At 38.5% G+C, this 26099-nt stretch overlaps 1 protein-coding gene across 1 annotated transcript; it reads left to right on the top strand.

Annotated features, from left to right (window-relative positions):
• The first annotated feature begins 1184 nt into the window (after nucleotides 1-1184).
• On the top strand, nucleotides 1185-24720 carry CCDC34 (coiled-coil domain containing 34). Its single transcript, XM_079788991.1, has 6 exons — nucleotides 1185-1558; nucleotides 7094-7229; nucleotides 16099-16206; nucleotides 21199-21357; nucleotides 21842-21983; nucleotides 24162-24720. Exons 1-6 carry the CDS (start codon nucleotides 1227-1229, stop codon nucleotides 24374-24376), a joined length of 1092 nt encoding a protein of 363 aa, XP_079645117.1. The 5' UTR covers nucleotides 1185-1226; the 3' UTR covers nucleotides 24377-24720.
• Nucleotides 24721-26099: the final 1379 nt, after the last annotated feature.

Raw genomic sequence — 26099 nt, forward strand, 5'->3', positions numbered from 1 at the left:
GATATTGACTAATTGGGGTAGAGAATGAAAACTCCATTAACCAAGTTTTATTTCTTGATTAGTTTCATTACTCATTTAAATTGCTGCTATTTTCTTCCATTTGTATTGTTTTTACTGAATATTTAGGCAAAATTAGCACTCATTTAAACTGTTTAACATGGCATATTTTTATTAATTATAGCTTCTGCCTTCTGAATTGCCCTTGGTTGCTATTATGTCTACCATATTTAATTATCCTTTGTCAAATGTTGTAGATCTAAATTTCATCCAAGATTCTGTACCACTCTTTAGTCAGTAACAAATCTTGTGTGCTGTTTTAGCCACTGTCCGTTTTCACTTTGTGGTATTTCTAGAGCAATACGCATTATGAGCTGGACAAAAGCCATATTTATTTACAAGTGTACAGTTTTGTCAGCATGAAAAAAGCATCCAGATATATTATCACCTCTCCCTTGCTACTGCCATCCCCAATCCCTAAGAGAGTGCTCCTTCGGAGGTCCCACATTTTTTTTCTTTCCTCATAAAACGCATTCCACAGAAGAGTGGTATGATTTTTCACAAGAGAAAGAGGACCTTGCCCCTGTAGGGTTTTTATTTTACCCATCCATATATCCAGTGCCTCGCACAGATCCTCGCACACTAGAGGGTTCAAAGAGACCCCCCGCATTCACATGGATAGACAGGCCAAGGAGGTGCTAACCAAAAAAAGTAAAAATAAATAAAATTCCTAAAAAAGTTATCCTAAATTGAACTCTCTTGTACAGTTGGATAAAGTTCGCCTCTTCTCCACTCATAAAATATGGCCGTGTATTGAAAGAAATCTTGACCGATGCTTATAATCCTGACCTTGTAATCATATGGGGGCAATTCTGACTTTTGCCTCTTTCCCTTTCAAAGCCTCTGTCTTATGTAGCGGCTGCCTGTTTCCTGCACCATCACAGCAAACAAGGGGGCAGGCCCTCAAAGTTGTCATGGGGACGCGATCTGGCCCGCTAGCGGAGGCGCGTTTACCTGGCCGGCTGGCCGGAGGAGGAAGGGCCGGCAGACCCAAGCCCGGGCGGAGGACGCCACGCCCGAAGGCCGGAACAAAGCCGGCGCGGAGTCCACGCGTCGCCCAGGCAACGCGGGCCTGTCCCCGCCCTGATTGGCCAGGCTCGGCGCGCGCGGGGCCTGCTGGGAGAGCACGTCCCCGCCGCCGCTCCGCCGGTTTGAACGTGGCGGGCCCGATGTGGGCGGCGGGGCGGTGGGGGGCTGCTCGGCCCCCTTCCGACGCCTGGTTCCCGGCTGACTGCAGCGCCCGGTCGCGGCCTTCCTCGGGCTCGGTCTCCGCGCTCACGGCGGACGCCCGCGGGCAGGGGCTGGAGGCGGTGCGCTCGCCCTCCCCGCCGCTGAGCTACAGCAATTCCACCCGGTCGCTGTTGTCTCCCCTCTGCCACCAGAGCTTCGCGTTTGACGACGACGGTGACGCGGCGGATGAAGAAGAAGTGGACGAAGATGCCCACGACTCGGAGGCCAAGGGGGCGAGCCTGGGAGGAATGGAGTTGCGGGGGCGCGCCAGGTAAAAGCGAGGCCGCCGGGCCCCGGCAGCCGCTCTCAGGGTGCCTTAGGCCCCTCTGGGTACCCGCTTCTGTGGCTAAAGCCCGCCTGTCCTCGTCCCAAAGGCTGTGAGGTGGTGCCCCTTTCTGCACACAGGCCTGGGCCCGTTCTTATAAGTGACCTCACGTTTTCTGTGATCCTTAATCCCTTTTCAAACTGAGAATACGATGATTGCTACAATCTCACTCCCCAGATAAAAGTACATTAGTCTCAAACACACACAATTTTGCTACCATTTCAGGAATTGTATGAATACTCAAAAATCTTACTGTGAGCACCAGAACTCTTCATCAAACTTTTTTAAAAATTTCATTTCAGAGAGAGAGAGATCAATGATGAGAACCATTGTTTGGCTGCTTCCTACAACGCTCCACACTGGTGATCCAGCCGGCAACCTGGGTTGATCAAGCCCTTGACCTGAATCTAACGTGATCTCCTGGTTCATAGGTCGATGCTCAACCACTGAGGCACGCAGGCTGAGCATCTTGTCCAAACTCTTTAACACCAAAACGTGGTCCACTGCACCTTAGTAGTACCTGTAGTTATTTGGGGGGAAAATACAAAAGAAACCTGATTGCCAGTGAAGTAGACTGTCAGAAGCAGTATACTTTTTATGTCACCAATAAGGAGATGAAGCAGAGAGAGTTTAACAATGTCAGCCTCATTATCCAGAGACAACCTTGGGTCTGTTCTGAGCACTGAACAGTGGAATAGAAGTCACCGAATCAAAGACTCTTAGAACCAAAGAGATGATTAAAACCATCGTAATTTGTTTATTTCTACAATTATTCTTTTGGCAAACATTTCGTTTGTGTCACATATCAGTCTACATACTGGGGACTATAAACGAGATAAACATGGTCTCTACTCTCATGGAATTAAAGCCTAGATCAAGTCACTCATTTTACAGATAATAAAACTGTGGCTCAGAATACAAATAAAAAGTTTGATTCAAAGGCATACATACACCCAGTTATTAGCAGAGCTGGGTGGGCCTAGTGCCAAGCTATAGCAATTGCGTTCTCACTTTCCTATACTAGATGGCCTATTACTGGATATGTAGAAATGGGAACAAAACGCCCATTCCTGCAGGAATGTGTTTTTCTGAGACAGGCATAGTAATGCAGGTCCATTCTGGAGTAGGTTCATGATGTCATCTTCAGAAAACAGTTACAAGTTTCTGATTATCCATCAGTGTAAGGCATAGTACAGGAGATCTAAGAAATACAGACCCATGCTTTATGTATAAGCATCAAGTTAGTCTCCTACATATAAGGCATTCATAACCAGAGTGAGTGAATGGAATATGGAACCATATGAAGTGACTCTCATACACAGTTTTACAACAGTGAGACTCTTAAGAATGAGGAGCAAAAGTAAGTACATTGGTAGGAATGGAGATCAGTAAGAGTAGCCATTAAGTCACTTGTTCAGACTGGTTGTAGCAACAAGAAACAGGCCTTTGATCAACCTGATAGTAGAACTAATGGTAGAAGTAGACTGTAAGGAGTCCATTTTCATGCTGGTCTTTGTAGGGAATCTTCTGGACTGAGTTGGCTCCGATTTTTAAAATAAAGTTTAAGGCTTTGGAAAATACTTTCTCAGCCTAATCAACTAGACAATGTAGACACAGTTTAGCAAGGAGTCCATTTTCATGCTGGTCTTTGTAGGGATTCTTCTGGACTGAGTTGGCTCCAACGATTTTTAAAATAAAGTTTAAGGCTTTGGAAAATACTTTCTCAGCCTAATCAACTAGACAATGTAGACACAGTTTAGCCATCTAAGGCAGTGGTCGGCAAACTCATTAGTCAACAGAGCCAAATTTCAACAGTACAATGATTGAAATTTCTTATGAGAGCCAAATTTTTTAAACCTAAACTTCTTCTAACGCCACTTCTTCAAAATAGACTCGCCCAGGCCGTGGTATTTTGTGGAAGAGCCACACTCAAGGGGCCAAAGAGCCGCATGTGGCTCACGAGCCGCAGTTTGCCGGCCACGGGCCTAAGGAATGCTGGCCCATCAAAACCACAGCTCAGCTGCTGAGACCTTTCATTAGCTTCCAAGATCCAAAGCCCTGACCAGAGGAGCTGGACAGATTTATCTCTCTCCTTAGCCAAAGCCCGAATGAGCTGGTGGCAACCTAGGGCCAAGGCTGCCTTCCTTATCACAGTCCGTTCCCTATGATTCAAAGGAATCATAGATGCAGGAACTGTTTTCAAATGCTTCAGACAATTTAGCACTTCTTCTCAGGAAGGATAAATGTTGAAAAAAATTTTTTTTTTTCGTTTCTTTTGCCTACTTCTAACCTTAAGTTGGTGCTCTGGACAGTTTGGGGCCGAATGGGATGAGGTGAGCAGCCATAGTTCTGGGTGATCTCTGTGGACTAGGGCGTAAATGGAGAGCTGCCTTTTTTTCCATCCTTTACCTGCCACGGTGATCTGACTGGCAAAACTTACAGGGTAAGGCGCTTTGAGCTAGACTCAGGCATCAGCTGCACATGATAGATATGAACTCAAGGTATTTTAGGTGTAAATAGGGCCATGCTCAGAGGATGCATTCACCTTTCAGTGGACTGAGTGAAACTCACAGTTGACTTCAGACAAGATAATGAGTATTTTCCTGGAGTCTTGTAATATGCGTTGGGCCTGCTGTTTAGTGAGCTTTATCCCTGGTTTTTAAATCACTATCCATTAGGAAACCCATGTCTTAATAAAGGTTTTGGTCATAAACAGCTGCTTATCAAGCCTCTCTTGATTATGGGTAGAGCTAGTGTATATATATATATATATCTCAAACATTTTGAACACATTTGTTAAAAATATTAAGGCAAGAAATTTAATATTTAAAGCATCATTTTCTAAAAAACACTGATCTCACTAATTTATTCTCTCAACAAACATTTCTTAGGAGCCTACTCTATTCTAGGCCCTAGGGTAGATTCTTGAAATAAAGAATGAGTTACGACATGTCAGGAATTCATGGCCTATGGCAGAAATGGGCAAGCGACAGAAAGCCCAAGGTGCTTAGTCCAGATTTTTTTTGCAGAGTTTCACTGTAAGGCAGTAAAGATAATGCCTGGGTTGAATCTTGAAGAGACAGTAGGAATTATCCATACTCCTCCTCCTCCTACTTCTAAATGACATGTACCAAATGTTTACTGCATGCTCAAACTGTACTCAGTGCTTTAGCATGGGCTGTCTATCTAGTAGTAATGCAGGTAGCCACTGTTCTCTCCATTTTACAGATGAAAATGGAGGCTCTAGTTACAAAATTACACTAGGAAGAAACAGGTAGAGATGCACCCCAAATGTTTTATTCCCATATCTCAGCCCTTACTTTGGCCATATGTGGAGGTGGAAGAAAGGAATTTCAGAGTTTTAGGCAAAGCTGCAGAGCACAAGAGCATGGCACATTCATCAATCTCCCTACGTTCAAACAAGATTGAAATGTAGAGTCTGGATCCGCCATTGGTGAAAGAAGAGGCTGGAAGATAGGGCCAATTCGTTGGCATCGGGAGTTTGAATTTCATCTTGTGGGCAGAGGAGCCACTGAAGGACTTTGTGATGGGGAGTGCCATGATAGAAGGATGCGTTTGAAGGACGAATCTGGCAACAGTGTGGAGAATGATTATAAATGGAGAAAGACCAGTTATGTCCAGACAGTGGCTTGAGAAAACGGAAAGAATTGGAATAGACGTAACTAGTGGTTATATGGTGTGGGAGATGGGGGCGGAGCAGGAGGAGTCAGGTCTGGGTTCCTGCCTTGGCTACCTGGGGAGGTGGTGGTACCCTTCACTGAGGTAGGATTGTAAGAAGAGGAGTACAATTTTTCTTGGTGAGGAAGGGTAGTGAGTACATGTTGAAAGATGATTAGACTTGTTTTGGGTTGATTGAGTTTGATAGTGAAGTGGAGCTGTCTATCAGATGGTTGGAAATAAAGGCCTGGAGCTCAGGAGAAAGACCTGGTCTGGAATAACTGGTTCACACATCATCAGCACATAGAGATAGTTGAAACTGTGGGAGCCGATGAGGTTGTTCTATAAGACTGAGTAGGAAAGGTACATAGAAGAAGTAAACAGCACATCTGTATCTCTTTTCCCCTAGAATAAAAATTCCGTCCTATTGAGATAGCAGCAGAACAAAACAAGTAAGCTGAAGCTGTGAAGTAGAAAAGTTGTGCACTGCAGTGGGTTAGGCAATTGGTTGCCTGAAGTAGGAATGAAGAGCTGAGTCTATAATCTAGTATCTAGAGCTGCCTTGGGTTCTGAACAAACTCTTTCTCTGAGTGCTGACCAGCTTTTCCTGTTTTAGGAAGCTTGTGTATTTGGCCAGAAGCCTGTGTTCTTTATTTAGTTGCGTACTTAGAGTTTTTACCCTTTCCTCTTCTCTTTAGCTTGAGTAAGTAGTTACTTTTCCCCAGACCCAGAAAAGACAGTCTTTGATAGGTACATGGTGAGCTTGGTAAGAGGTAACCACACTATGGAGAGTCATACACACACCCTGTCTGAGAACTGGCAAAAGGGAGTCAACCAAAATGCTAAAGAATACAATGGCCATATACTGTTATGTTACTTACTATTTAAAAACAACTTTATATTTAGAGAAAATTGAACATTTACAGAATTTCTGTTCACCCTTCACCCATAATCCCTAATTGTTAACACATTTGCTTTATATATACACTAGAGGCACGGTGCATGAAATTCGTGCACAGGTAGGGTCCCTAGGCCTGGCCGGTGATTCAGGGCTGATCAGGTTCCCCACCTCCCTGCCTCCTCTCCTCCTCCTTCCCTAGCTCCCTCAGCACCCCGCTGCTGCCGCTGGTCACCCGCCATGTTCTGCGCCGCCCCCTGGTAGTCAGCACATGTCATAGAGAGCGATCGAACTCCCAGTCTCCTGGTCGAACTCCTGAGGGGACACTTTGCATATTAGCCGTATATATATATATTTATATATCTATATAGATATAGATATAGATAGAGTTATATATATATATATATATATACACATATATATAGATATCGATACATATGTAGATAGATATAGATATATAGATATAGATAGATAGATAATCTGTATATATATGTATTCATTTTTCTTAGGTATTTTAGGGAGGAGAAGGGAAAAGTCTGCTCCAGGATCTGATTAGGATCATGTGTTATAATTAGTTGTCCAGATATAAGATTTTTAAGAAAAAGATATTGCTGTCATTGAGGCAAATGGACTCGGTGTCTGTTATCCCTATAGATTTTTTAAATAATGTGATTTTAGAAGATGAAGGCATTTAAAGGCAATTTATGGGTAAACTAATTCAAATTTTGGAGTTCCTTTTGTGATTTTTCAAATGTATATTTATATGTAATTCATATATATTTACTTATTAAGATTACAGTATTGTAAATAGATTATTAAATTCTACTTTTACTGTACAGCTAAGTTATTTTGACTATTAAGCCAAAGAGTACAAGTGCTGTAGAGTGTCCTCTCTTTTGCAATAGTGTGGTTGAATCCAAAGATAACCAAGAAGAACAGAAACAGGTGTGCTTACCAGAGAGCAGCCTGACACCATGGGAAGTGTGGTTTGTTGGCAAAGAAAAAGAAGAACGTGGCCGCCTGCAACAGAGAGCTGTAGAGGTAAAAGTAGACAGTATTCTCCTTATTTAATCCATGAGCTCAAAAAGTAGAGCTGCTTTTGCAATTAAAATGTTAATATTATCCCTCAAAACAAAGTGCATTTGTTTGTGTCAGTAACTCATATTGTAGAAATAATACATGGTCATTATAAGAACATTTGGAAAATAGAGCTAAGCATAATTTAAAAAATTAAAATTTTCTCTAATCTCACTACCTGAGTATAGCTTTCCAGATTTTCTTCTATATAATTTAAAAAATAAATATGTGCAAGTGTATATATACAGACACATACAATGGAGCTTCACCATCTCTACATTTAACTAAAGTAAATTCAATAGCATATACTTTGTACAGTTTTTAGGAAAGGAGATAAACAAAAATTGAAATAGAGGTAGGAATCTACCCACATGTTACTCAGAGCTTGTGCCCTAGAGTGAGTTTGTGCTGAGAGATTGGAATCTGCTGGGCTTTTGGAGGTTCTCGGCTTCTCTCTGCTTCCCTGCCTTGCTTGTGGATATTTCTGTATTAGTGATTTTCTCTCTGAACTCTCACCTCCAAGCTCAAATGATCGAGCTACATTTTTACACGAATCCCTCATTCTTTCAACTCTTACTATTTGTTCTTTAGAACCTAGCAGCCAAATATATTTGGTAATTTGGTATTTTCCATATCCGGACTCATTATCTGAATTCTTCCCTTTCCCATCACAGAAAACAAGTAGATTTGAGTGGTGAGGGATACTTCTCATTTTTAATGAAATAGGAGCAAACTCTTTTGTAACCTGCTTTTTTCTACTGGTTTCATTTATTAATATATTTCAGTATCATTAAATATTTTTACAATGTCATTTTTAAATGGCTGGCTAAGATTATTAAAATATATTTAAAATTTATTGAATATATATTAGGATATAGTTAATGGATTCACTGTTGTTGAATGTTTAAGTTTATTAGTAATCATGTTCTCATAAAAATTCTTGGAACTAAAACTTCGCCCTCCATGGTCTTCCTTGGAATAAATTTTCCACATCAATTTTGAAACTCAGGAGGCTTGGCATGATTTAAATGATTGTAGAAATCAGTACCTTCTGCTCTTTCCCTATTCATGATACTTTGTATTCTAAACTACAGATTTATGCCTGGAAAAGTGCACAGTAATATTTGTTTCCTCTTAGAAGGCCACAGAGTCTGAGAAAGACCATATGGTTTTATGTAAGGCAGGCTTACTTAAACTTTATGCTTCATTCAATTTTCTTATCTGTACAATAAGGATAAAATAATAGGGGTCACAGGATTTTTGTGAGGATTAAATGAGACAGTATAAAAAGGGCTGGTGTTATTTTATTGTTATTGATATTATTATTCACAGCCTCACTAAAACTTTTTCACTTATTTTCAGCATTAGTTTGTATTGTTGAGACCACAGACCCTCCATTAATTAGTTCAGTAGTTTTCAAAATATTTGTTCATGGTGAGAAATATACTTTGCTTCATATCATACACACATACATATTTGAAACAATATCTTAATTTTTGCAAAACCTGGTAGCCTATTATATTCTTAAAATTTTTTTTTCTTTTTTTACTGATTTTTAGAGAGCGAAGAAAGGAGAAAGAGGGAGAGAAACATTGATGTGAGAGCATAACATCAATCAAGCCTGTAATCCAGGCATATGCACCGACCAGGAATCAACTGGAAACCTTTCAGTACATAGGACAGCACTCAATCAACTGAGCCACATCTGCCAAGACCTTTTTTGGGGTTGTTTTAAAGGCCTGTTATAACCCATTCAATTGGTTTTAGAGTCACAGTTTGGAAAACATTGCTCTAGTGAGTCAGTGGTAAAGTGGAATTTAGTTTGTGATATTTATCTTTATCTCTAGCCTCACTAGAAGTCACTTGTTACATTAGGAAAAGGAGTCTGCCTGGCTGGTGTGGCTCAGTGGTTGAGCATCGACCCATGAACCAAAAGGTCACTGGTTCAATTCCCAGTCGGGGTGTGGAGGAGGCAGCCAATTGATACTTCTCTCTCATGAATGTTTCTGTCTCGCTATTCCTTTCCCTTCCTCTCTCTCATTAAAATCAATAAAAACATATTTAACAAAAAAGAACCTGAAGGTCATTTTTAGAGTCAGCATACAGTAAAAGAAATGAAATTCATAAGGGAGCCTGGGCTTTGGAGTCACACAGAACAAGGCTGAAATTTTAGCCTTGCCATTCTAACTCTGTGGCCTTCAGAAAATTACTTAGATTCTCTGAGCCTCATTCTCTTCATCTATAAGCCAAATGTTAGAGAGTCAATAGTAGAGTGTTTAAAAGTTATGTAAATTCTTGAGCCATCCTTGGATTCAAAACTTGGACCTTGGGCAAATTCTTAATCTCTTTCCACCTAGATTTCTTTAGCAGTGAAAGGGGGAAAACAGTATTTACTTGATTGTGTTAGGAGGACTCAGTCAACATCAAGGAATGGCCTACTATACAGAAAGCACTCAGTAAAAGTTAGTTGTTATTTTGTGTTAAATGAGATAATAAACTACTGAAGATTTGTTTTGAGAGCAGACTAAAATAATGAATACAAAATCCCTACCACATTGATTAAGCATGTAGCAGAGTATAATTGGTTGAAAGATTAAAACCTTTTCATGTATTTAGTATTGGCAATTCTTATCCTATATAATAAAGAGCTAATATGCAAATGGTCGTTGCACCCTTGCCCCGGAGCCAGGAGACCTGAGGCTGCGCCCCCTGCCCGGCGGGGCTTGACGGGGGACCTGAGGCTATGCCCCCCCTTCCCGGTGGGGCTTGATGGGGGACCTGAGGCTGCGCCCCCCCACCCGGCAGGGCTTGACGGGGGACCTGAGGCTATGCGCCCCCTTCCCGATGGGGCTTGATGGGGGACCTGAGGCTGCGCCCCCCCACCTGGCAGGGCTTGACGGGGGACCTGAGGCCATGCCCCCCGCCCTGGCACCAGGCCGGGGGACCTGAGGCCGCACCCCCCACCCTGCAGGGCTTGATGGGGGGTGAGGCCTGCCGGGTCTGGGTCTCATGCGATTTCATTTCAAGGCACGCGCGGGTGGGCAGGGACTTGACTCTAGGTCCCGCAGCGTACCCCAGACTCTGACAGGAGGGAGATTTTCATATACATTTTACTAATTTCCTTTCATCTCTGACACTTCTATTATAGAGAAAGGGCAAATAGTAATATTAAAATATTTCCTGTAATTAATTCCCTTTTTAAAAAAATCTTTATTGTTCAGATTATTAGTTGTTCCTCTCCCCCGCCCGCCCAATAGCTCCCCTCCACCCTGTTCCCACCCCACCCCATGCCCTTACCCCCCCCCCCCACTGTCCTCACCCATAGGTGTATGATTTTTGTCCAGTCTCTTCCCGCACCCCCCACACCCCTTTCCCCCCAAGGATTGTCAGTCCACTCCCTTTCTATGCCCAATTCTATTATATTCACCAGATTATTCTGTTCATCAGATTTTTTACTCACTTGATTTTTAGATTCACTTGTTGATAGATAATTTGTTGTTCATAATTTTTATCTTTACATTTTTCTTCTTCCTCTTCTTACAGAATACCTTTCAGCATTTCATATAATACTGGTTTGGCGGTGATGAACTCCTTTAGCTTTTTCTTGTCTGTGAAGCTCTTTATCTGACCTTCAATTCTGAATGATAGCTTTGCTGGGTAGAGTAATCTTGGTTGTAGATTCTTGCTATTCATCACTTTGAATATTTCTTGCCACTCCCGTCTCGCCTGCATAGTTTCTGTTGAGAAATCAACTGACAGTCATATGGGTGCTCCCTTGTAGGTAGGTAACTGTTTTTCTCTTGCTGCTTGTAAGATTCTCTCTCTGTTTTTTGCTCTTGGCATTTTAATTATGATGTGTCTTGGTGTGGTCCTCTTTGGACTCCTTTTGTTTGGGGTTCTCTGCGCTTCCTGGACTTGTAAGTCTATTTCTTTCACCAGGTGGGGGAAGTTTTCTGTCATTATTTCTTCAAATAGGTTTTCAGTATCTTGCGCTCTCTCTTCTTCTGGCACCCCCATAATTCGGATGTTGGTACACTTGAAGTTGTCCCAGAGGCTCCCTACACTATCTTTATATTTTTGGATTCTTTTTGCTTTTTGCTTTTCCAGTTGGGTGTTTTTTGCTTCTTTGTATTTCAGATCTTTGACTTGATTCTTGTGATCCTCTAGTCTGCTGTTGATCTGTATATTATTTTTTATTTCAGTCAGTTTATGCTTAATTTCTAGTTGGTCCTTTTTCATATCCTCGAGGGTCTCACTAAATTTATCGGCCTTTTCTAGAAAATTCTTGAAAAACCTTATAACCATGGTTTTGAACTCTATATCCATAGTTTGCTTTCCACCATTTCTTTCATTTGTGACCTGTTTCTTTGTCTTCGCATTTTCGCTGCTTCCCTGAGTAGATAGAGTGGCTTTGTGTGCTAGGTGTCCTATAGGGCCCAGTGGCTCAGCCTCCCCAGTTACCTGAGGTGGACACTCTTGGTGCACCCCTTTGTGGGCTGTGTGCACAGTCTTGTTGTAGTTAAGACTTGATTGTTGTTGGTATCACTGGGAGGAATTGACCTCCAGGCCAGTTGGCTGTGAGGATCAGCTGTGTCTACGTTGGGAGAGCTTCTGTGCTGGAGACACCCTTATGAGGCAAGACTTGCTTCAGTGGGGCTTTGGTGCTCACTGAGTCTGCCCCCAAGTGTGTTCTTTATGGATTTGAGGAGTTGTAATCTGGATGGTCCTACTCTGACCCCTGGGTACACTGGCTCTTGGATCGCCAAGGAGGTGGTAATTTAGCCTCTGCCTGAGGCCACCCAGCAGGAGCTACAGAGAGATCTGCAGATTCCTCTTCTTTGCTTGGGTTTTTGAGGTGCCCAGATGAGGCCCAGCTGTGAAGCAATGCAAGCTGCTGTGAGGCCTTGGGCCTTCTTTTGGATGTTCTGGGTCTTTCTGACTCAGCTGCAGTTTGATAGGTAAGTTTAGATTTCAAAGGACCAGGCCATTCATATTCAAAAGCCTCTGCACACAGCTTGGATGGGGTGGAGTCTCAGGGCGGAGCAAACAGCAACGGCTGACCGTCAGCCCTGCCCTAAGAGGCCCCTGGGTCTCATTGTCCCTTGGTAATCGCTGCAAGCACCTCTGAGAGAAAGCCGCCCTCGAGTTCCGCCCACTGCCAAACAGTCCAGTTTCTCCCCATATGAGTCTGGTTCCCCAGAGTCTCGCTGGGAACTGGAGTTCAGAGAAGTTGGGAGCTTGTGTCTCCCTCCGGCTTGAAAAAGCCAGCCACATACTCAGTTGCCAGCCCTTTCCGCGTGCGCGCGCCTCTGTACCTCTGCACTTTACTTCCGCAGCTCCTCTGAGTCTCAGTGTGCTTTTCTCTTCCCTTCTAGTTGTAGAATTTCCACTTAGCCAGCCTTCCTGTGGTTCTGGATGATGTCCGTTTTGTCTTTTAGTTGTAGTTTTGAAGTGGTTGTGCGAGGCGGCAAGTTCAGGTGTTTACCTATGCCGTGATCTTGGTTTCTCCTAATTAATTCCCTTTTAATGTGCGTGAGTTTCGTGCACCGGGCCACTAGTATCTTATAACTTCTATATCATTACTTAGCTCTAAAGCAATTAAAATATTTTAGCACGAATCTTATTGTATCAGTTATGCCAGTAATATAACTTATGGGCCAACTCCTCACTTTCTTATAAGCTTATTTTGAGCTGTTGTGGTATTCATGTTCTTTTCATGCCTTTCTCTTTGTTTTATTTTATAAGTTTTGCTTTCCTTATTTTTGTTCTTATTTATTGCATTCTCTAATTTGTTTATAAATCCTATCATTAAAAGTACAATTTGTATAAGGAACAATTCATCTCAGATCCCTGTTAAACATGAGGGGCCAGAAAGTAACTTTGCCAAGGTTTTTAGTTAGTGGCTAAGATGGTATTGGATCCTAGTTTTTGACTTCCAATTTAATAAGTGTTTTTTCCACAATACTAAGATATATTTTAGAAATAAATGGGTCAGACTTAGTATTTAATTTTGAATTTACCCTGGCTTTCTTATTTTTTTTCTTAATAACTTAAAGGAAAATTTAAAGGATAGTTGGTTATTAAAAAGAACATACCTCCTCATATATTTGATTTCAGTAACAGACATTTAGATTTGTTTCAGACATCTCTATAAGATTGATTTAAATTATTTTAACCCATCAAAATTAAGATGATAAATATGATAAATGTTGAATATTAGTATTATGAAAAACTAACATTGGTTTTGTAGATCATATAAATTTTATTTAAATTTTTATTATTTAAAAAAAATTCTTTTTAACAGACTGCCATGAATTCTCTATGGCCTATAATTCTAATTTTTAACATTTGCTTTAGCATTTTAGTACAATCTGATCTAAATTATAGAAAGTATCCAGTTTGTGATTAATCCGAGGGCTTTTCCCCCCAGTTTGCCTTTGGCTATTTCATTCATCAGCCCTTAGTGAATAGGGTGGGACACAGAATTTTTGAAACTCAAAACTGTCAGTTTTTGTGATGGTTACGTTCAGTGGTAAACTCCAGTCTTCGAAAGTTGACAAAAACTATTGAAATAAGAATGCTGTGTAGGATTCTCTTTGCATTTTGGTTTTCTATAATCAAGCATTTACTCTGTGGGAACATAGCTGCAATCCTGTTGCAGTTCAGTGGTGTACCAGAAGACGACCTAGGGGCCTTGAGAGAGAAGGCTCCAGCCGTGTCCAGAAGAGACTTGCTTGGTGGGGACAGATGGAGGCATTCAGGGTGGGAATGCTGGAGCCAGCTGCGGAAGGGAGGGTTCTGTCTCCAAATGTGATGCGTATTCTGGCGGGGGGCAAAGTACTTGAGCGGACATCCTGAGATTAGAGCACTGTCTGGGTCAGGGGTAGGATTTTCTGCATACTTTTTGGCCCTTCCTTTATCTTTAACTCTTATGTCAACATTAACTAAAATTTGTGAGCCATAAAATAGGAACACAAAGTCTGATTTTTCTTTCTGATTTTTGAATTTACTTTTATGAAGAAGATTAAAAGGGTACATAAATATCATCAATCATTCTTTAACTTACATATTTAAATTATTACTTTTCTTGAAAATAAAATTGAGGACTAAATAGGGAAATTTTGGATATATGATTGTTAGATCTGTATGTAGCCTGTCATACACACACACACGTATGTACATACAGACAGACAGACATACATGTTTTTTCCCTTTTTATTTCCTTGCTCAAGTCCATACCTTTCCCTTACAACTCATATACTGTGACAACCTCCTAGTCAGTCTCCCTCAGAATAGTTCTGACCCTTGTAATGCAGTTTTTATCCTTTATCATTGAGTTCTAAGTCATCCCTTTGCCATGTATTCTGGCTTCATAGTGTTCAGTTTACTCTGCTTGTTTCAAAAGAGCTTTTCCCACCTAGTTACCATACACCAGCCATCACCCCCAATCTCTTTTCTAGTCAAGCCAATTCCTCACTGTTCCTCTTATAGTGCTCATATTTGACTACTCTGGCCTACCATGTTTCTCTTCTCATCTTCCCTTTCGTTCTTTTCCTTTTTCTAAACTTACACATACCTTACAATGTAGTACTCAATTCTTGTGTGTATATAGGAGATTAGTTCAGAGACTTCTGGAATTTCATCCCTGTGTCTCAGTTCATGCTATCTATTGTAGGCACGCAATAAAAAAAAAATGTATTAAGTGAATAATCAAGGAATAGCAGCTGCAGAGGTAATGAAGAATGTTTTTAAAGCCAGGATGGCTGTTTTACTCTGGAGGCTGTCGGGAGTATGATGTTTAAAAGTTGGAATTGAGTGAGGGCAATTCTTTTCTATGCAGTGGAATTATAGGATGCTAGGGCATGAAGACAGGTATCCTGTGCATCAGTTGTTCTAAAGTGCAAACCATATTTTCTTGGTGTCAGGTTTTATCTTCATGTCATGTAACACACTGGAACTGTCTGCGAGCTGCAAACTTGTCCTTTCCACTCCCACTCATGCTCAGGTAGATAGGTCTTTGGGAAAGGGAGGGAGGGAAAGAGGAATGAGGTCCAGCGGAAGATATATAAAAGTATCTGATTATTAGTATCTAAGGAGAGAGAAGAAAAATAACTAATAATTATGGTAGTAGGGTCCTAGGAGTCTAGTTTGAACAGCATTCTCAACTAATGCAGTAATTTAACTGATGAGTGACAGACTGGTGGCACTGAGCTTGTAGTTTTATTTGGCCATACCTTCCACATTCTTTCTCCTGAGGAAATGCCCAAACGTGTAGATTCCAGTGACAGCAAGGCCTATGGGATATGAATGTGGTGTTGTGTTACACTCCAGCAGCTATAAAATGAGTGAGGAAAAATCTTGATTTTTTTTCCCCCTAAAGAAAATTGAATGCCTTCTGTATGACTGAATTAAAATTTTAAATTTAGGGATTATTTAATTCCTATTCTTTATCTTCCTCAAGAATCTGGAAGCTTTTTATAACTGTAAAAAAAGTTGCAATTCCCTTGAGCTTCTGCCAAGAGTGTACAGTGATGCCAAAATTTATGTGTGGGAAAGTTGATTTCAATGAGGGTAATTTAGCTGAAGTTTAGTCTAAGAAACTAGTGTTTTGCTGCCAAGCAATTATTTGCATTTCTAAAATATGACTTATACTTTTTACCAATGCTTTTTTTCATCATAGACTAGTTACTTAAGTAAGTTATTGTTACTAATGGTGTATTTTCTATAAAGGAAACTATGTCCTTGTTTAATTTGGTTAACCTCAACCTTTTAAAAAATATGTGATTTGAGTACTTCTATTATAAGTTGCCTTTTGTTTGAATAAAATTCACAGGAATTAACTCAACAGCTAGAAAAAATAAAAGAAAAGGAAGAACGTGAAAAAAGGAAGATAATTGCTGAAGAAAAGCACAAGGAATGGGTTCAGAAAAAGAATGAACAGGTGAGGAGAAAAATTGCACTCATACATCCTGACATCTCTTTTGCTAAGTGTTCTTCCTGTGACTCCTCATTGCCTAGGTTTTTCTTATTTTCTCTTAGATTCTTTCTTTTCTGACCTGCTTTTTTTTCCTACCCTCATGGACATTTATGAAGTTTCTGTCTTCCGCCCTTTGCTCTCTGCTTCTCTCCCTTTTCCCACACGTGGCCTCCAGGTAATCATGAAGTCTGTACCTCTACACCTGACCTCCTGTGGTCCTGAATTTCCGACTTATGGTTGGTTTCACCTCTGAGCCTGCAGATCTAAAACAACCTATTTTTGCCCATTCTCCTTGGATAGAACCATTCTCCTAACTGCTCGAATACTGTTATTGGTACTGCTGTCATCTCAGTCACCTGGAATAATCAGAATTCTTGTCATTTGTCGTCATCCCTTCCTTTCCTTTACAGTCACTCCTGTTGTGATCTCTTCCAGTCTGGTCTCATTACATCTTTCAACTTGTGTTGTTTGTTTATTTTCCCATATTGGAATGTAAACTCCATAAGGGCATCGATTTTTGCTTCTTTTTTGTCCAGTTCTCTAGCAGCTAGATCAGTATCTGACACAATAGATATTTGTTGAAGGAATGAGTCCATACTCTGAGTTCCTGGCAGATTCATCTTGCTGAAACAGTCAAATGTCATTTCCCAATTCAAAATATATTTTTTTGTGATTCCTCACTGTCTTCTGTATACCGTTTTAACAATTCTAGCCTGGCCGGTTAAAGACCTCCTCTCTGCCCTTGGTGCCATGTCTTCTGCCTGTTTTTATAGCAAAGGTGGAAATTTATTGAAGAACAAGTACAGACTCCCACGTGGGGAGGGGGAAAGATCCCCCTGCGTGTGGTTTCCTTGATTCTTACTGGTGTTCTTTTGGGAGTATACCCAGGATTCGCATAGCCAATCTTCTTGGAGTATTAGTTTTACTGGAAAATTTTGAGAGGAAAATTTTTTTTTTTTTGTAAAGCAAGCACAGATACTTAATGGAAGAGAATGTAAATTTGATATGATAGATTTCAGAGAAATTTTGAGCTTTGGACTGTACTGTCCAGGCCCCAGGGATGTGTTCATGAGAAATGCTAAGGACATTTTTCTTCTGTTTCTCACTTCATTTTTTTATGATATTTTATCAGCTTGGAATCTCATTATATCCCCCACCTTACCTTTCCCTTCATTATCCAACTCAAAGCATTTCCTCTTACAGGAATCATTCGCTGATCAGATGCTAGAAACTCCTTCCTGAATCCTGTTCACATTTATCATTTTGTCATGTATATGTTGTGTTATTATATATTTTATGCTATTTTGTATTGTGTACATATCTTAATTTTCTTGGTAATTTTAAGACTTAAGGGTAGGAATTAATGTTTATATTTTTAATTCATCACAATATCTAATATAATGCTTTATAATACAGTAGACTTTTGTTGTTGGAATGAATAAATGAACGAATGAATGAATGGTATTATCTTTCAATTTTTTTTAAATATATTTTATTGATTTTTTACAGAGAGGAAGAGAGAGGGATAGAGAGTTAGAAACATCGATGAGAGAGAAACATCGGTCAGCTGCCTCTTGCACACCCCCTACTGGGGCTGTGCCCGCAACCAAGGTACATGCCCTTGACCGGAATCGAACCTGGGACCTTTCAGTCCGCAGGCCGACGCTCTATCCACTGAGCCAAACCAGTTTCGGCTATCTTTCAATTTTAATACAATCTTGTATTGGATCACAAGTTAAAAATTTTGTAAATACTTGTCAGTTTGTTATCTTGTGAATATGTAGATTGATACTGCTTTTTAAATAATAGTCCAATTTTAAGAATTTAGTTAAATATTTAAATTGTAGGGCAAAGTTTAAAATTTTTAATCCTAAGTTTTTGTCCTTAAATATTGTTATAATGCCCAGTGATATTAGTAGAGTACCTAGTAAATCATTTCAGCAAATTGAAGATGATATAGCTTTCTTCCTCCAGGTATAATAAGAAGGAAATTGGCTAGACATATATGTGTTTTAGCCATAAATGTATTTGTTCTTTACTTCAGAAGTATATCTTGATTATAATTAATTTAGCATCATTCCATAATACAACAAGAAAGAGTTCCTTGTGAATCAATGCCAAAATCAAAACAAGTCTATATGACCATTACCAAGCTTTGGGTGATACTTTTTTGAAATAACTGAAAAATAAAAGAGTTTTACATGTATACAATAATAGCATGCTCTCTCCTCTAAAAGCTTCTCTTATCTTCTAACTCCATTAAGCTCATTTTACCATGCCAATCAAACATAGTTGTTGTTTGTCTAAGAATGTAAGATACTGCTGAGAGATGATATATTCTCTGTGTTAATTAGTGGCAGTAGATCTAATCCAATTATTTGAGAAAAATTTTTTCTTCTGGAGGGAAATGGCGTGCCCTGACATCAATCACTAATTATTGAAAGCAGGATTCCACAAGGTTGGAAATAGTTCACAAAAGAACCCTGAGAAATTGAGTTTACTTATTCTGCAGAAGTCTTGTGCATGTTAAGAAATAACTGATTACTCAAATTTCTTTTTCCTTTAAAACCTATCAGATTTCTTATTTCAGTCTTAGTTACATTTACCTCTGTTTGTAAAGACTGCTCTCCTGGTTCTTCTCTTTCTGTCTGGCATCTAGCTTTTTCCTCCTCTGTTTACATTTCATGGTGTGTGGTCCTCCGCTGCCTCCAGCCTCATTCACATTTTAGCTGGATCTGTGGCGTTATTTTCTCTAAGTCATTTCACTGTGTTCTATCAAAAAACCAGACAAAAGGGATTTATGTATCCATTAGCAAAGCTAGTTTCTTATACTATGACTGTAAATTGTTAAATCTGTTTCAAATAAATGGCTTATCTCATCGGGTACTCTTGCATTTATGTTGCCATACTAATTTGTTCTTTTAGATTTGTTTTTGCAGTATGTTATCACATATTTTGTATAAGGGTCTTTACCTTCATGGTTTCAAAAGTTATGTAAAAATGAAATTATTTTTAATTTTCTAAAACATGAAACTGATTTTTTTAATGTAAGAAATTAAATTAACCTGGGTCAACAAAGCGTATGATGGGTAACACTGTTATCTGTGTATCCTTCATGCATTCTACACTTTTACTATGTGCCAGGTACTACGGTAGGAACCAGCGTAGGGATTCGGAAACCCTAGCCAGTTGTTTTGTTAGTTTCCTTCAGTTTCAAGAAGCAGAGGTTCTTTCGGGGCTCCCATCTTTGCAAAGGGAAGATTTGCTGTTGGTTGTGCTCTGTGAGGAATAGAACTGGAATGCCGGAAAAGCCGAAGCCACTCAGTGGCTGGCCTCTCCCTCAGCACCTCCCTGTGTGCCGGCTCTGCTCTCCTTGGGCTAACTGAAGGTATTCCATTCTCTCTCCTCTAGTTTAATCCTATGGAGAGTCTGTCTGGTGTGTTAAAATCTTCTTTGAGCTATAATTTATGTACAACAAAATATGCCGATTTGAAGTTTGACAAACATGTATGTTCCTGTATAACCAGCAGCACAGTCAAGACACAGGACATTTCCATCACTCCGATAGTTCCCTTGTGCCACTTTGCATTCATTTCCTGCTCCCCACCCCCAGCCAGTCCCAGCTCCAAGGAAGCCATTAGTCTGCTTTCTGTCCCTGCAGATTAGATTTGTCTTTTCTAGAATTTTATATAAATGGGATCATAGAAGGTGTACTCTTCTGTTTTTAAAATTCCCTGTTCTATGTATTACGGTCGTTCCTTTTTATTGCTGAGTAGTATTCTACTCTATGGAATACCACAAATCGTTTATCCATTCACTAGTTGATGTACAGTTGGTTTGGGTATTATGAATAAAATTCTATGACAACTTATGTGCAAGTCTTTTTGTAGACATTTGTTTTCATTTATCTTGGGTAAATGCCTAGGAACTGAATTGCTGGGTTGTGTGGTAAGTATGTGTTTAACTTTATAAGAAATTGCCAAACTGTTTTTTAAAGTGCTTGTATCATTTTACATTCCCACCACTATTGTATGAAAATCCCAATTGCATCACATCCTTGCCAAACATTACATTGTCAGTCTGTTTCATTTTAAGTCATTTCAGTCAATATGCAGTGATACGTCATTGTCATTTAATTTTCATTTCCCCGAGATCCAATGATATTTAGCGTCTTTTTATAAGCTTATTTATTGTGTTAGCCTACTAGGGCTGCCATAACAAAACACCACAGGCTGAGTATGAAACAACAGAAATTTATTTCCTTAGACTTTGTGGTACAAAAGCAGCCATAGACAATAATATGTAAATAAATGGGTGTAGCCACATTTCAATAAAACTTCATTTAAAAATACAGGTGACAGGTCACAGGTGACAGGTCACAGGTGGACCATATTTGGCCTTCAGGCCATAGTTTGCTAACTTCTGGTCTTACATAGAATTACATAGCCAAAGATTTGTCTGTATGTGCCCCTATAGCAATATTTAATGGGCCAAATGTTATTTGTTCTCTGTAACTCACTAATGGTGAAGATTTATCCAAGTATTCATATTACTGTCCAAGAATGTGTACATTTGTGGCTCCTATTTTAGAGGGTAAACATCCATTAAAAAAACAAACATTCAAGGCAATCTAACAGGTTGTAATTTCTGTTCACTAATTTATTCAAATCTTTATTGAGCATGTACTGTTTACTCAGCACTGTCTCAAGCTCTGAGTATACTTTGGTGAACAAGATCTTTATTACTGCCATTATTAATCTTACAGCCGAGTTAACTAAAATTGACCAGGTAATTGCAGGTATGTTATATATTTTCACAAGCCATGTAAGTGTCAACTACTATGTTACCACCTATTTTAAGAAATAACACAAATTTAGAAGATTACTGTAGATAACACTCCATCCTCATAGGATAATTACAAACATTCCAATTAAAATTCCTTTACTTTTATTTAAGAAAAGGAAAGAAAGGAAACAAAAAATTAATAAAGAAATGGAAGCAAAAGCAGCAAAGGAACTGGAGAAAGAACATTTGCAAGAAAAAGCAAAAGAAAAATATCAAGAATGGTTAAAGAAAAAAAATGCTGAAGAATGTGAGAAGAAGAAGAAAGAAAAGGTATTTAACCAGTTAGAATACATTACTTTGGTGTTTATTGTATAATAAGTTTCTAATAGAAAATTGGCACTATCTTAGCATAAAATAAATACATGAAGCTATCCCTACTTATTATACTATGCTAAAGCTTCAGAAATGATTATGCATTTGTGGTTTTCTTAGGTTGAGAAATGTTAATAAGCCTGTTGATATTTTTTCAGTTAGGTTCAAACTTTTTATCATTGTTAATGCTAAATTTTGGTGGTACTTTTATTACATTGTAAGTTACTATTCTATTTTAAAACAGCAAATTGCTTTTTTCTTCTTGGGTTTGATGTCTTCATACCATATCCCTGATCATGTTAAATTTTGCTCTCAAATTAGAGAAATATGATTTAATATTTATCATCAGTAAGCCATTGGGGTGGGAAGCTGCTGGGGAAAAGTCAGTACAATATTTAGTTACAGAATATCCCTGGAGATTCTTCGGTCTTGTCATTTTAAGGAAAAAGAAAAACAACGTCAAGCTGAATTACAGGAAAAGAAAGAAATAGCAGAAAGAAAGTTTAAGGAATGGTTGGAAAATTCAAAAAATAAACCTCGTCCAGCTGCAAAAAGCTATGGTTATGCCAATGGAAAACTTACAGGTTGGTTTTTATGTTATGTGGCTTACATAAATATGACTTGCAGAAGTAAATATTATACATTATCTTTTCTCTTGACAGAAATAGAAATGTGTAAAAATCATTTTTCTTTCAAATCACTATTTTCTGGAAGATTATATTATAATACACCATGTTCCTGTGGAGTACTACAAATTTGTTGTCATTCTCTATAAATTAGATATATTTTAAAGGCAATAGTTGCAAAACTGCAAAGTAAAAAAGAAGGATCTCTTATCCTTTGAGATAGCATGGAGGGACCTGGAGAGTATTGTGCTAAGTGAAATAAGCCAGTCTGAGAAAGACAAGTATCACATGATCTCACTCATACGTAGAATCTAGTGAACAAAGTAAATTGATGAACAAAATAGATCCAGAGACATAGAAACATGGAACAGACTATTGAATATCCGAGGGGAAGGGTAGGAGTGGGTGGGAAGAGATTAATCAAAGAATTTATATGCAAAATGCATAACCCATGGACACAGACAATAGTGTGGTGAAGACCTGGGGTGGGGGGCAGGTGCGGACTAGAAGGGGACAATGGGGGGGGGGAAAGGAAGACATATGTAATACTTTCAACAATAAAAATTTTAAAAAAAGAAACAAGTTACATTTTCATGTTTTTTTTGGATTATAAAGCCTTAAACGGGACATTTTTAAGGAGTGAGTTTTCCTCCCCTTCTTCTAACCCTTTTTGAGGCAGAGCTCCCAATGGTTTGACACATTCTTTCTGCAGGTGGAGTACTAGGCAGCACATGAAGCAGACTCAACCGGTTGGCCTTCAGGCTGGTCTGATTACAAATGGTGGTGCATGTTTTTCTTTGTGCTTCATGTTGGAAGCTCATACCTTGCTGACAGCTGCCTTCACTTGTTTAAGTGATTTATTATTAAAAATACCCCCATTCTGTTTTGTTCACACAATAGAACATATTCCAGACTTTGTTTTGACCATCGTGGTGAAGTGTGTGTTGACATATCTATGCAGGCAGAGTGGGTTGCCAGTGTCTGAATGACACATTCCTGCTGTCAGGATTGGGCCTCTCCTACATGTCACAGAGGTCATCCGCTACAGCTACTGAGCATGGTCTGCTCCACGTTTTTTCTTTCTCCTTTGAAAAAAATGCAATAAGCAGTGGTTTTAACCAAACGATTGGGCAGTTAAGATAAAACTTTAGGAGGGAATATACACATTGACTAGAAGTGAATTGCTAAAATAATGGATTTTTTTTTTGCTTTTAATGAGTTTTATTCTAATAAGCATCATATTTGTCTGTAAATGCCCTTAAGTCTCTATTCTTAATGCCCATATCATTTTTATAAATTATGAAATAAAGGAATTTATGTGCATATAGTGACTGCAGGATTTGAATCTGATTAACAAAATGTTCCTCCTCAGAATTACTAGTTAGGGGACATCGTTTCCTATACATCCTACCAATAGTACATTCCATAATTAATAATAAAAATTACAGTGATACTATGAAATCTTAATAATTTGAGTGACAGCGATTTATGTATGTATTATTGTTTGTTAATCCTCACACCTGAGGATATTTTCTTCATTGATCTTTAGAGAGAGTGGAAGGGAGGGGGAGAGACAGAGAGAGAGAGACACTGATGTGAAAGAAGGGCTGAAATTGAACCTGCTGTCCCATCAGTCTGCAGGCCAGTGCTCTAACCACTGAGAAACTGGCGAGGGCCACAGTGATTTAGAATTTCAGTGATTCAAAATAGGAATCTGACTCACTTTAGCTACATATGCAGTGTAAAATTTTTTCTGTAAACTTTAGTGTCTAGTTAGGAGAAACTAGTATACAGTCAGTGATTTTCCAGATTCAGGTAGAAAAATGAAGATTTTGTTCAATTTAAAGGTTCTAAACTTAAAATCTTAGTAAAATTTTTATATAGATTTTAACATTAACATTTCTTTGGACTCTTAGAATTATCATTTACATGTTAATTTGTACTGCAATATTTACTGTATTTGGAAAGTTACTTGTTTGAAAGTATTCAAAAGTTCATTTTAATGGAGTCAAATTGATTTATCAATGATATTTTTGCCCTTTTGATATTTTAACATTTTTCTAGGAATTTAAAAATAACTAGTTTCTTTGATCTCAAGTTTTTTTTTTCTTGTTTTTTGATTTTGTAATAATTTAGGTTTTTACAATGGAAATTCTTATCCAGAACCAGCCTTCTATAATCCAATTCCCTGGAAACCAGTTCATATGCCTCCTCCCAAAGAAGCCAAGGATCTATCCGGAAAAAAGACTAAAAGGCCTGTGATAAGTCAGCCACACAGGCCTTCATCTCTGGTAATTCATAAAGCCAGAAACAATCTTTGCCTTGGAACTCTGTGCAGAATACAAAGATAGTAGATGTGGGAAATTGCATGCTTTTACCTGTAGATATTTAATTTAAAAATCAAAAGTTGTTTTTTTTTTTTACTGCTCAGTTGGTAGTTCAACATTTGATGTGATTATTGACAAGTTCAAATTTTTGCATTTATATATGGAGTCCTTAGAATTTATTAAGGAAGATATTTTATACATTTTCATGTTTTTAAATGCTTCAGGGTTGATCTTGGCATATTGTTTTAAAGGATAAGTGACTGACTAACAATTGTGTTTGTATTTAGCTTGGATTAAAACCACTGTGATACCAAAATAAATAAGTAAATCAATCAATCAATAAATAAAACGACTGTGATACCAATAAAGCCAACAATTTTTCTTGTGTTCTTTCGTACTCTATGTTATTTGTTTGTGTTTATGCTTATAAACATAATAAGATTAAGATTAAATCATTCAAACAAGCACTTCTAAAGGGGGTGCTCAAGATAACTCAGAAGAATGTAAGTGTTAGAATCTTACAGTAATCAAAAATAGTCCTGTTTGATGGCTTTTCTCTATGTAAATATTTTTAAATAACTAACTGAAGGCAGTTTTATAATAAATGAGGGTTGGGATTTTGAAAGGAAATTTAAAAACATAATTTTGTCCTCTGGTTCTTAGATAATTAGTTATCTTGAGACACTAATAATATGCTGTACTTTGTACAAATATATACTATGACTAGTTAGGTTTTTAATTTTAAAATTAGGATTATCAGTACATTGCATTTTAATATTCAATGATAAGTGATATTTTACCGAAGTTGAGATCACAGATCTTATTAATAAATGTTAAGCATAATAGTTCAAAAGATTACTAAAATATCACTCAGTACTTTTTATTAAATTTTAAAGACCTGTATCTTTTTTAGGGGATCATCAGGAAATGAAAATTTGTTGTGGCAATATAAATCAGTAAGTTCATTTAAAAGTGACTGTATTTATATTTCATGTTTCTGCTATTTTAGTCATTTGCCAAGTTTTTTATGATTAACCTGCAGTGGTGTTGATCATTGCAAGAAAACAGCAATAGGATCTTTGAAGGGTATTCATGTCATCAGAAATCCAGGAAAATTCTAAGCAGAGAACAAACAGTTTGTTGAACCAAAATAGCGGAGAGATTTAGAGAGGTGACCATTTTTCTCAGAACCTCTTAGTTACAATGAAACTTACAGGTGGTAATTCTACTTGAGTAAATTCACCTATATAGAAAGAATGAAGAATTTTCCAGGGCAGCAAAAAACTTGTGTGTTAAAAACATAGTGTGCATAGGCTTGAATTCCTGGGGTTTTAGATACAGTTGTTATATCTAATAAACCTTCCATTTCACACAGTAGATTAAGTCATTTAGGCACCATTTAACTATAAACATAATCCTAATAAGACTTTTCATTCAATCAGTAATTAATGAGTTTGACCAATAATAGTTGAACATTTACTCGGACAGATGCTTTGCATATAGATTTAGGAATTTAAATTGTACATTTCTTTAATTGAGCAAGCATTTACAGCCTAGCCAGGAAAACAAGGCAAAATAAATACTATAATATACTACACTTAAAATTATGTTCAACCCAGTCAGTGTGGTGCAGTGGTTGAGCATCGACCCATGAACCAGGAGGTTAAGGTTTGATTCCCAATCAGAGCACATGCCTGGATTGTAGGCTCGATCCCCAGTAGGCGGCATGCAGAAGGCAACTGATCAA

Source organism: Cnephaeus nilssonii (genome assembly GCF_951640355.1).
Source record: "Cnephaeus nilssonii genome assembly, chromosome: 13".
NCBI lineage: Eukaryota > Metazoa > Chordata > Mammalia > Chiroptera > Vespertilionidae > Cnephaeus > Cnephaeus nilssonii.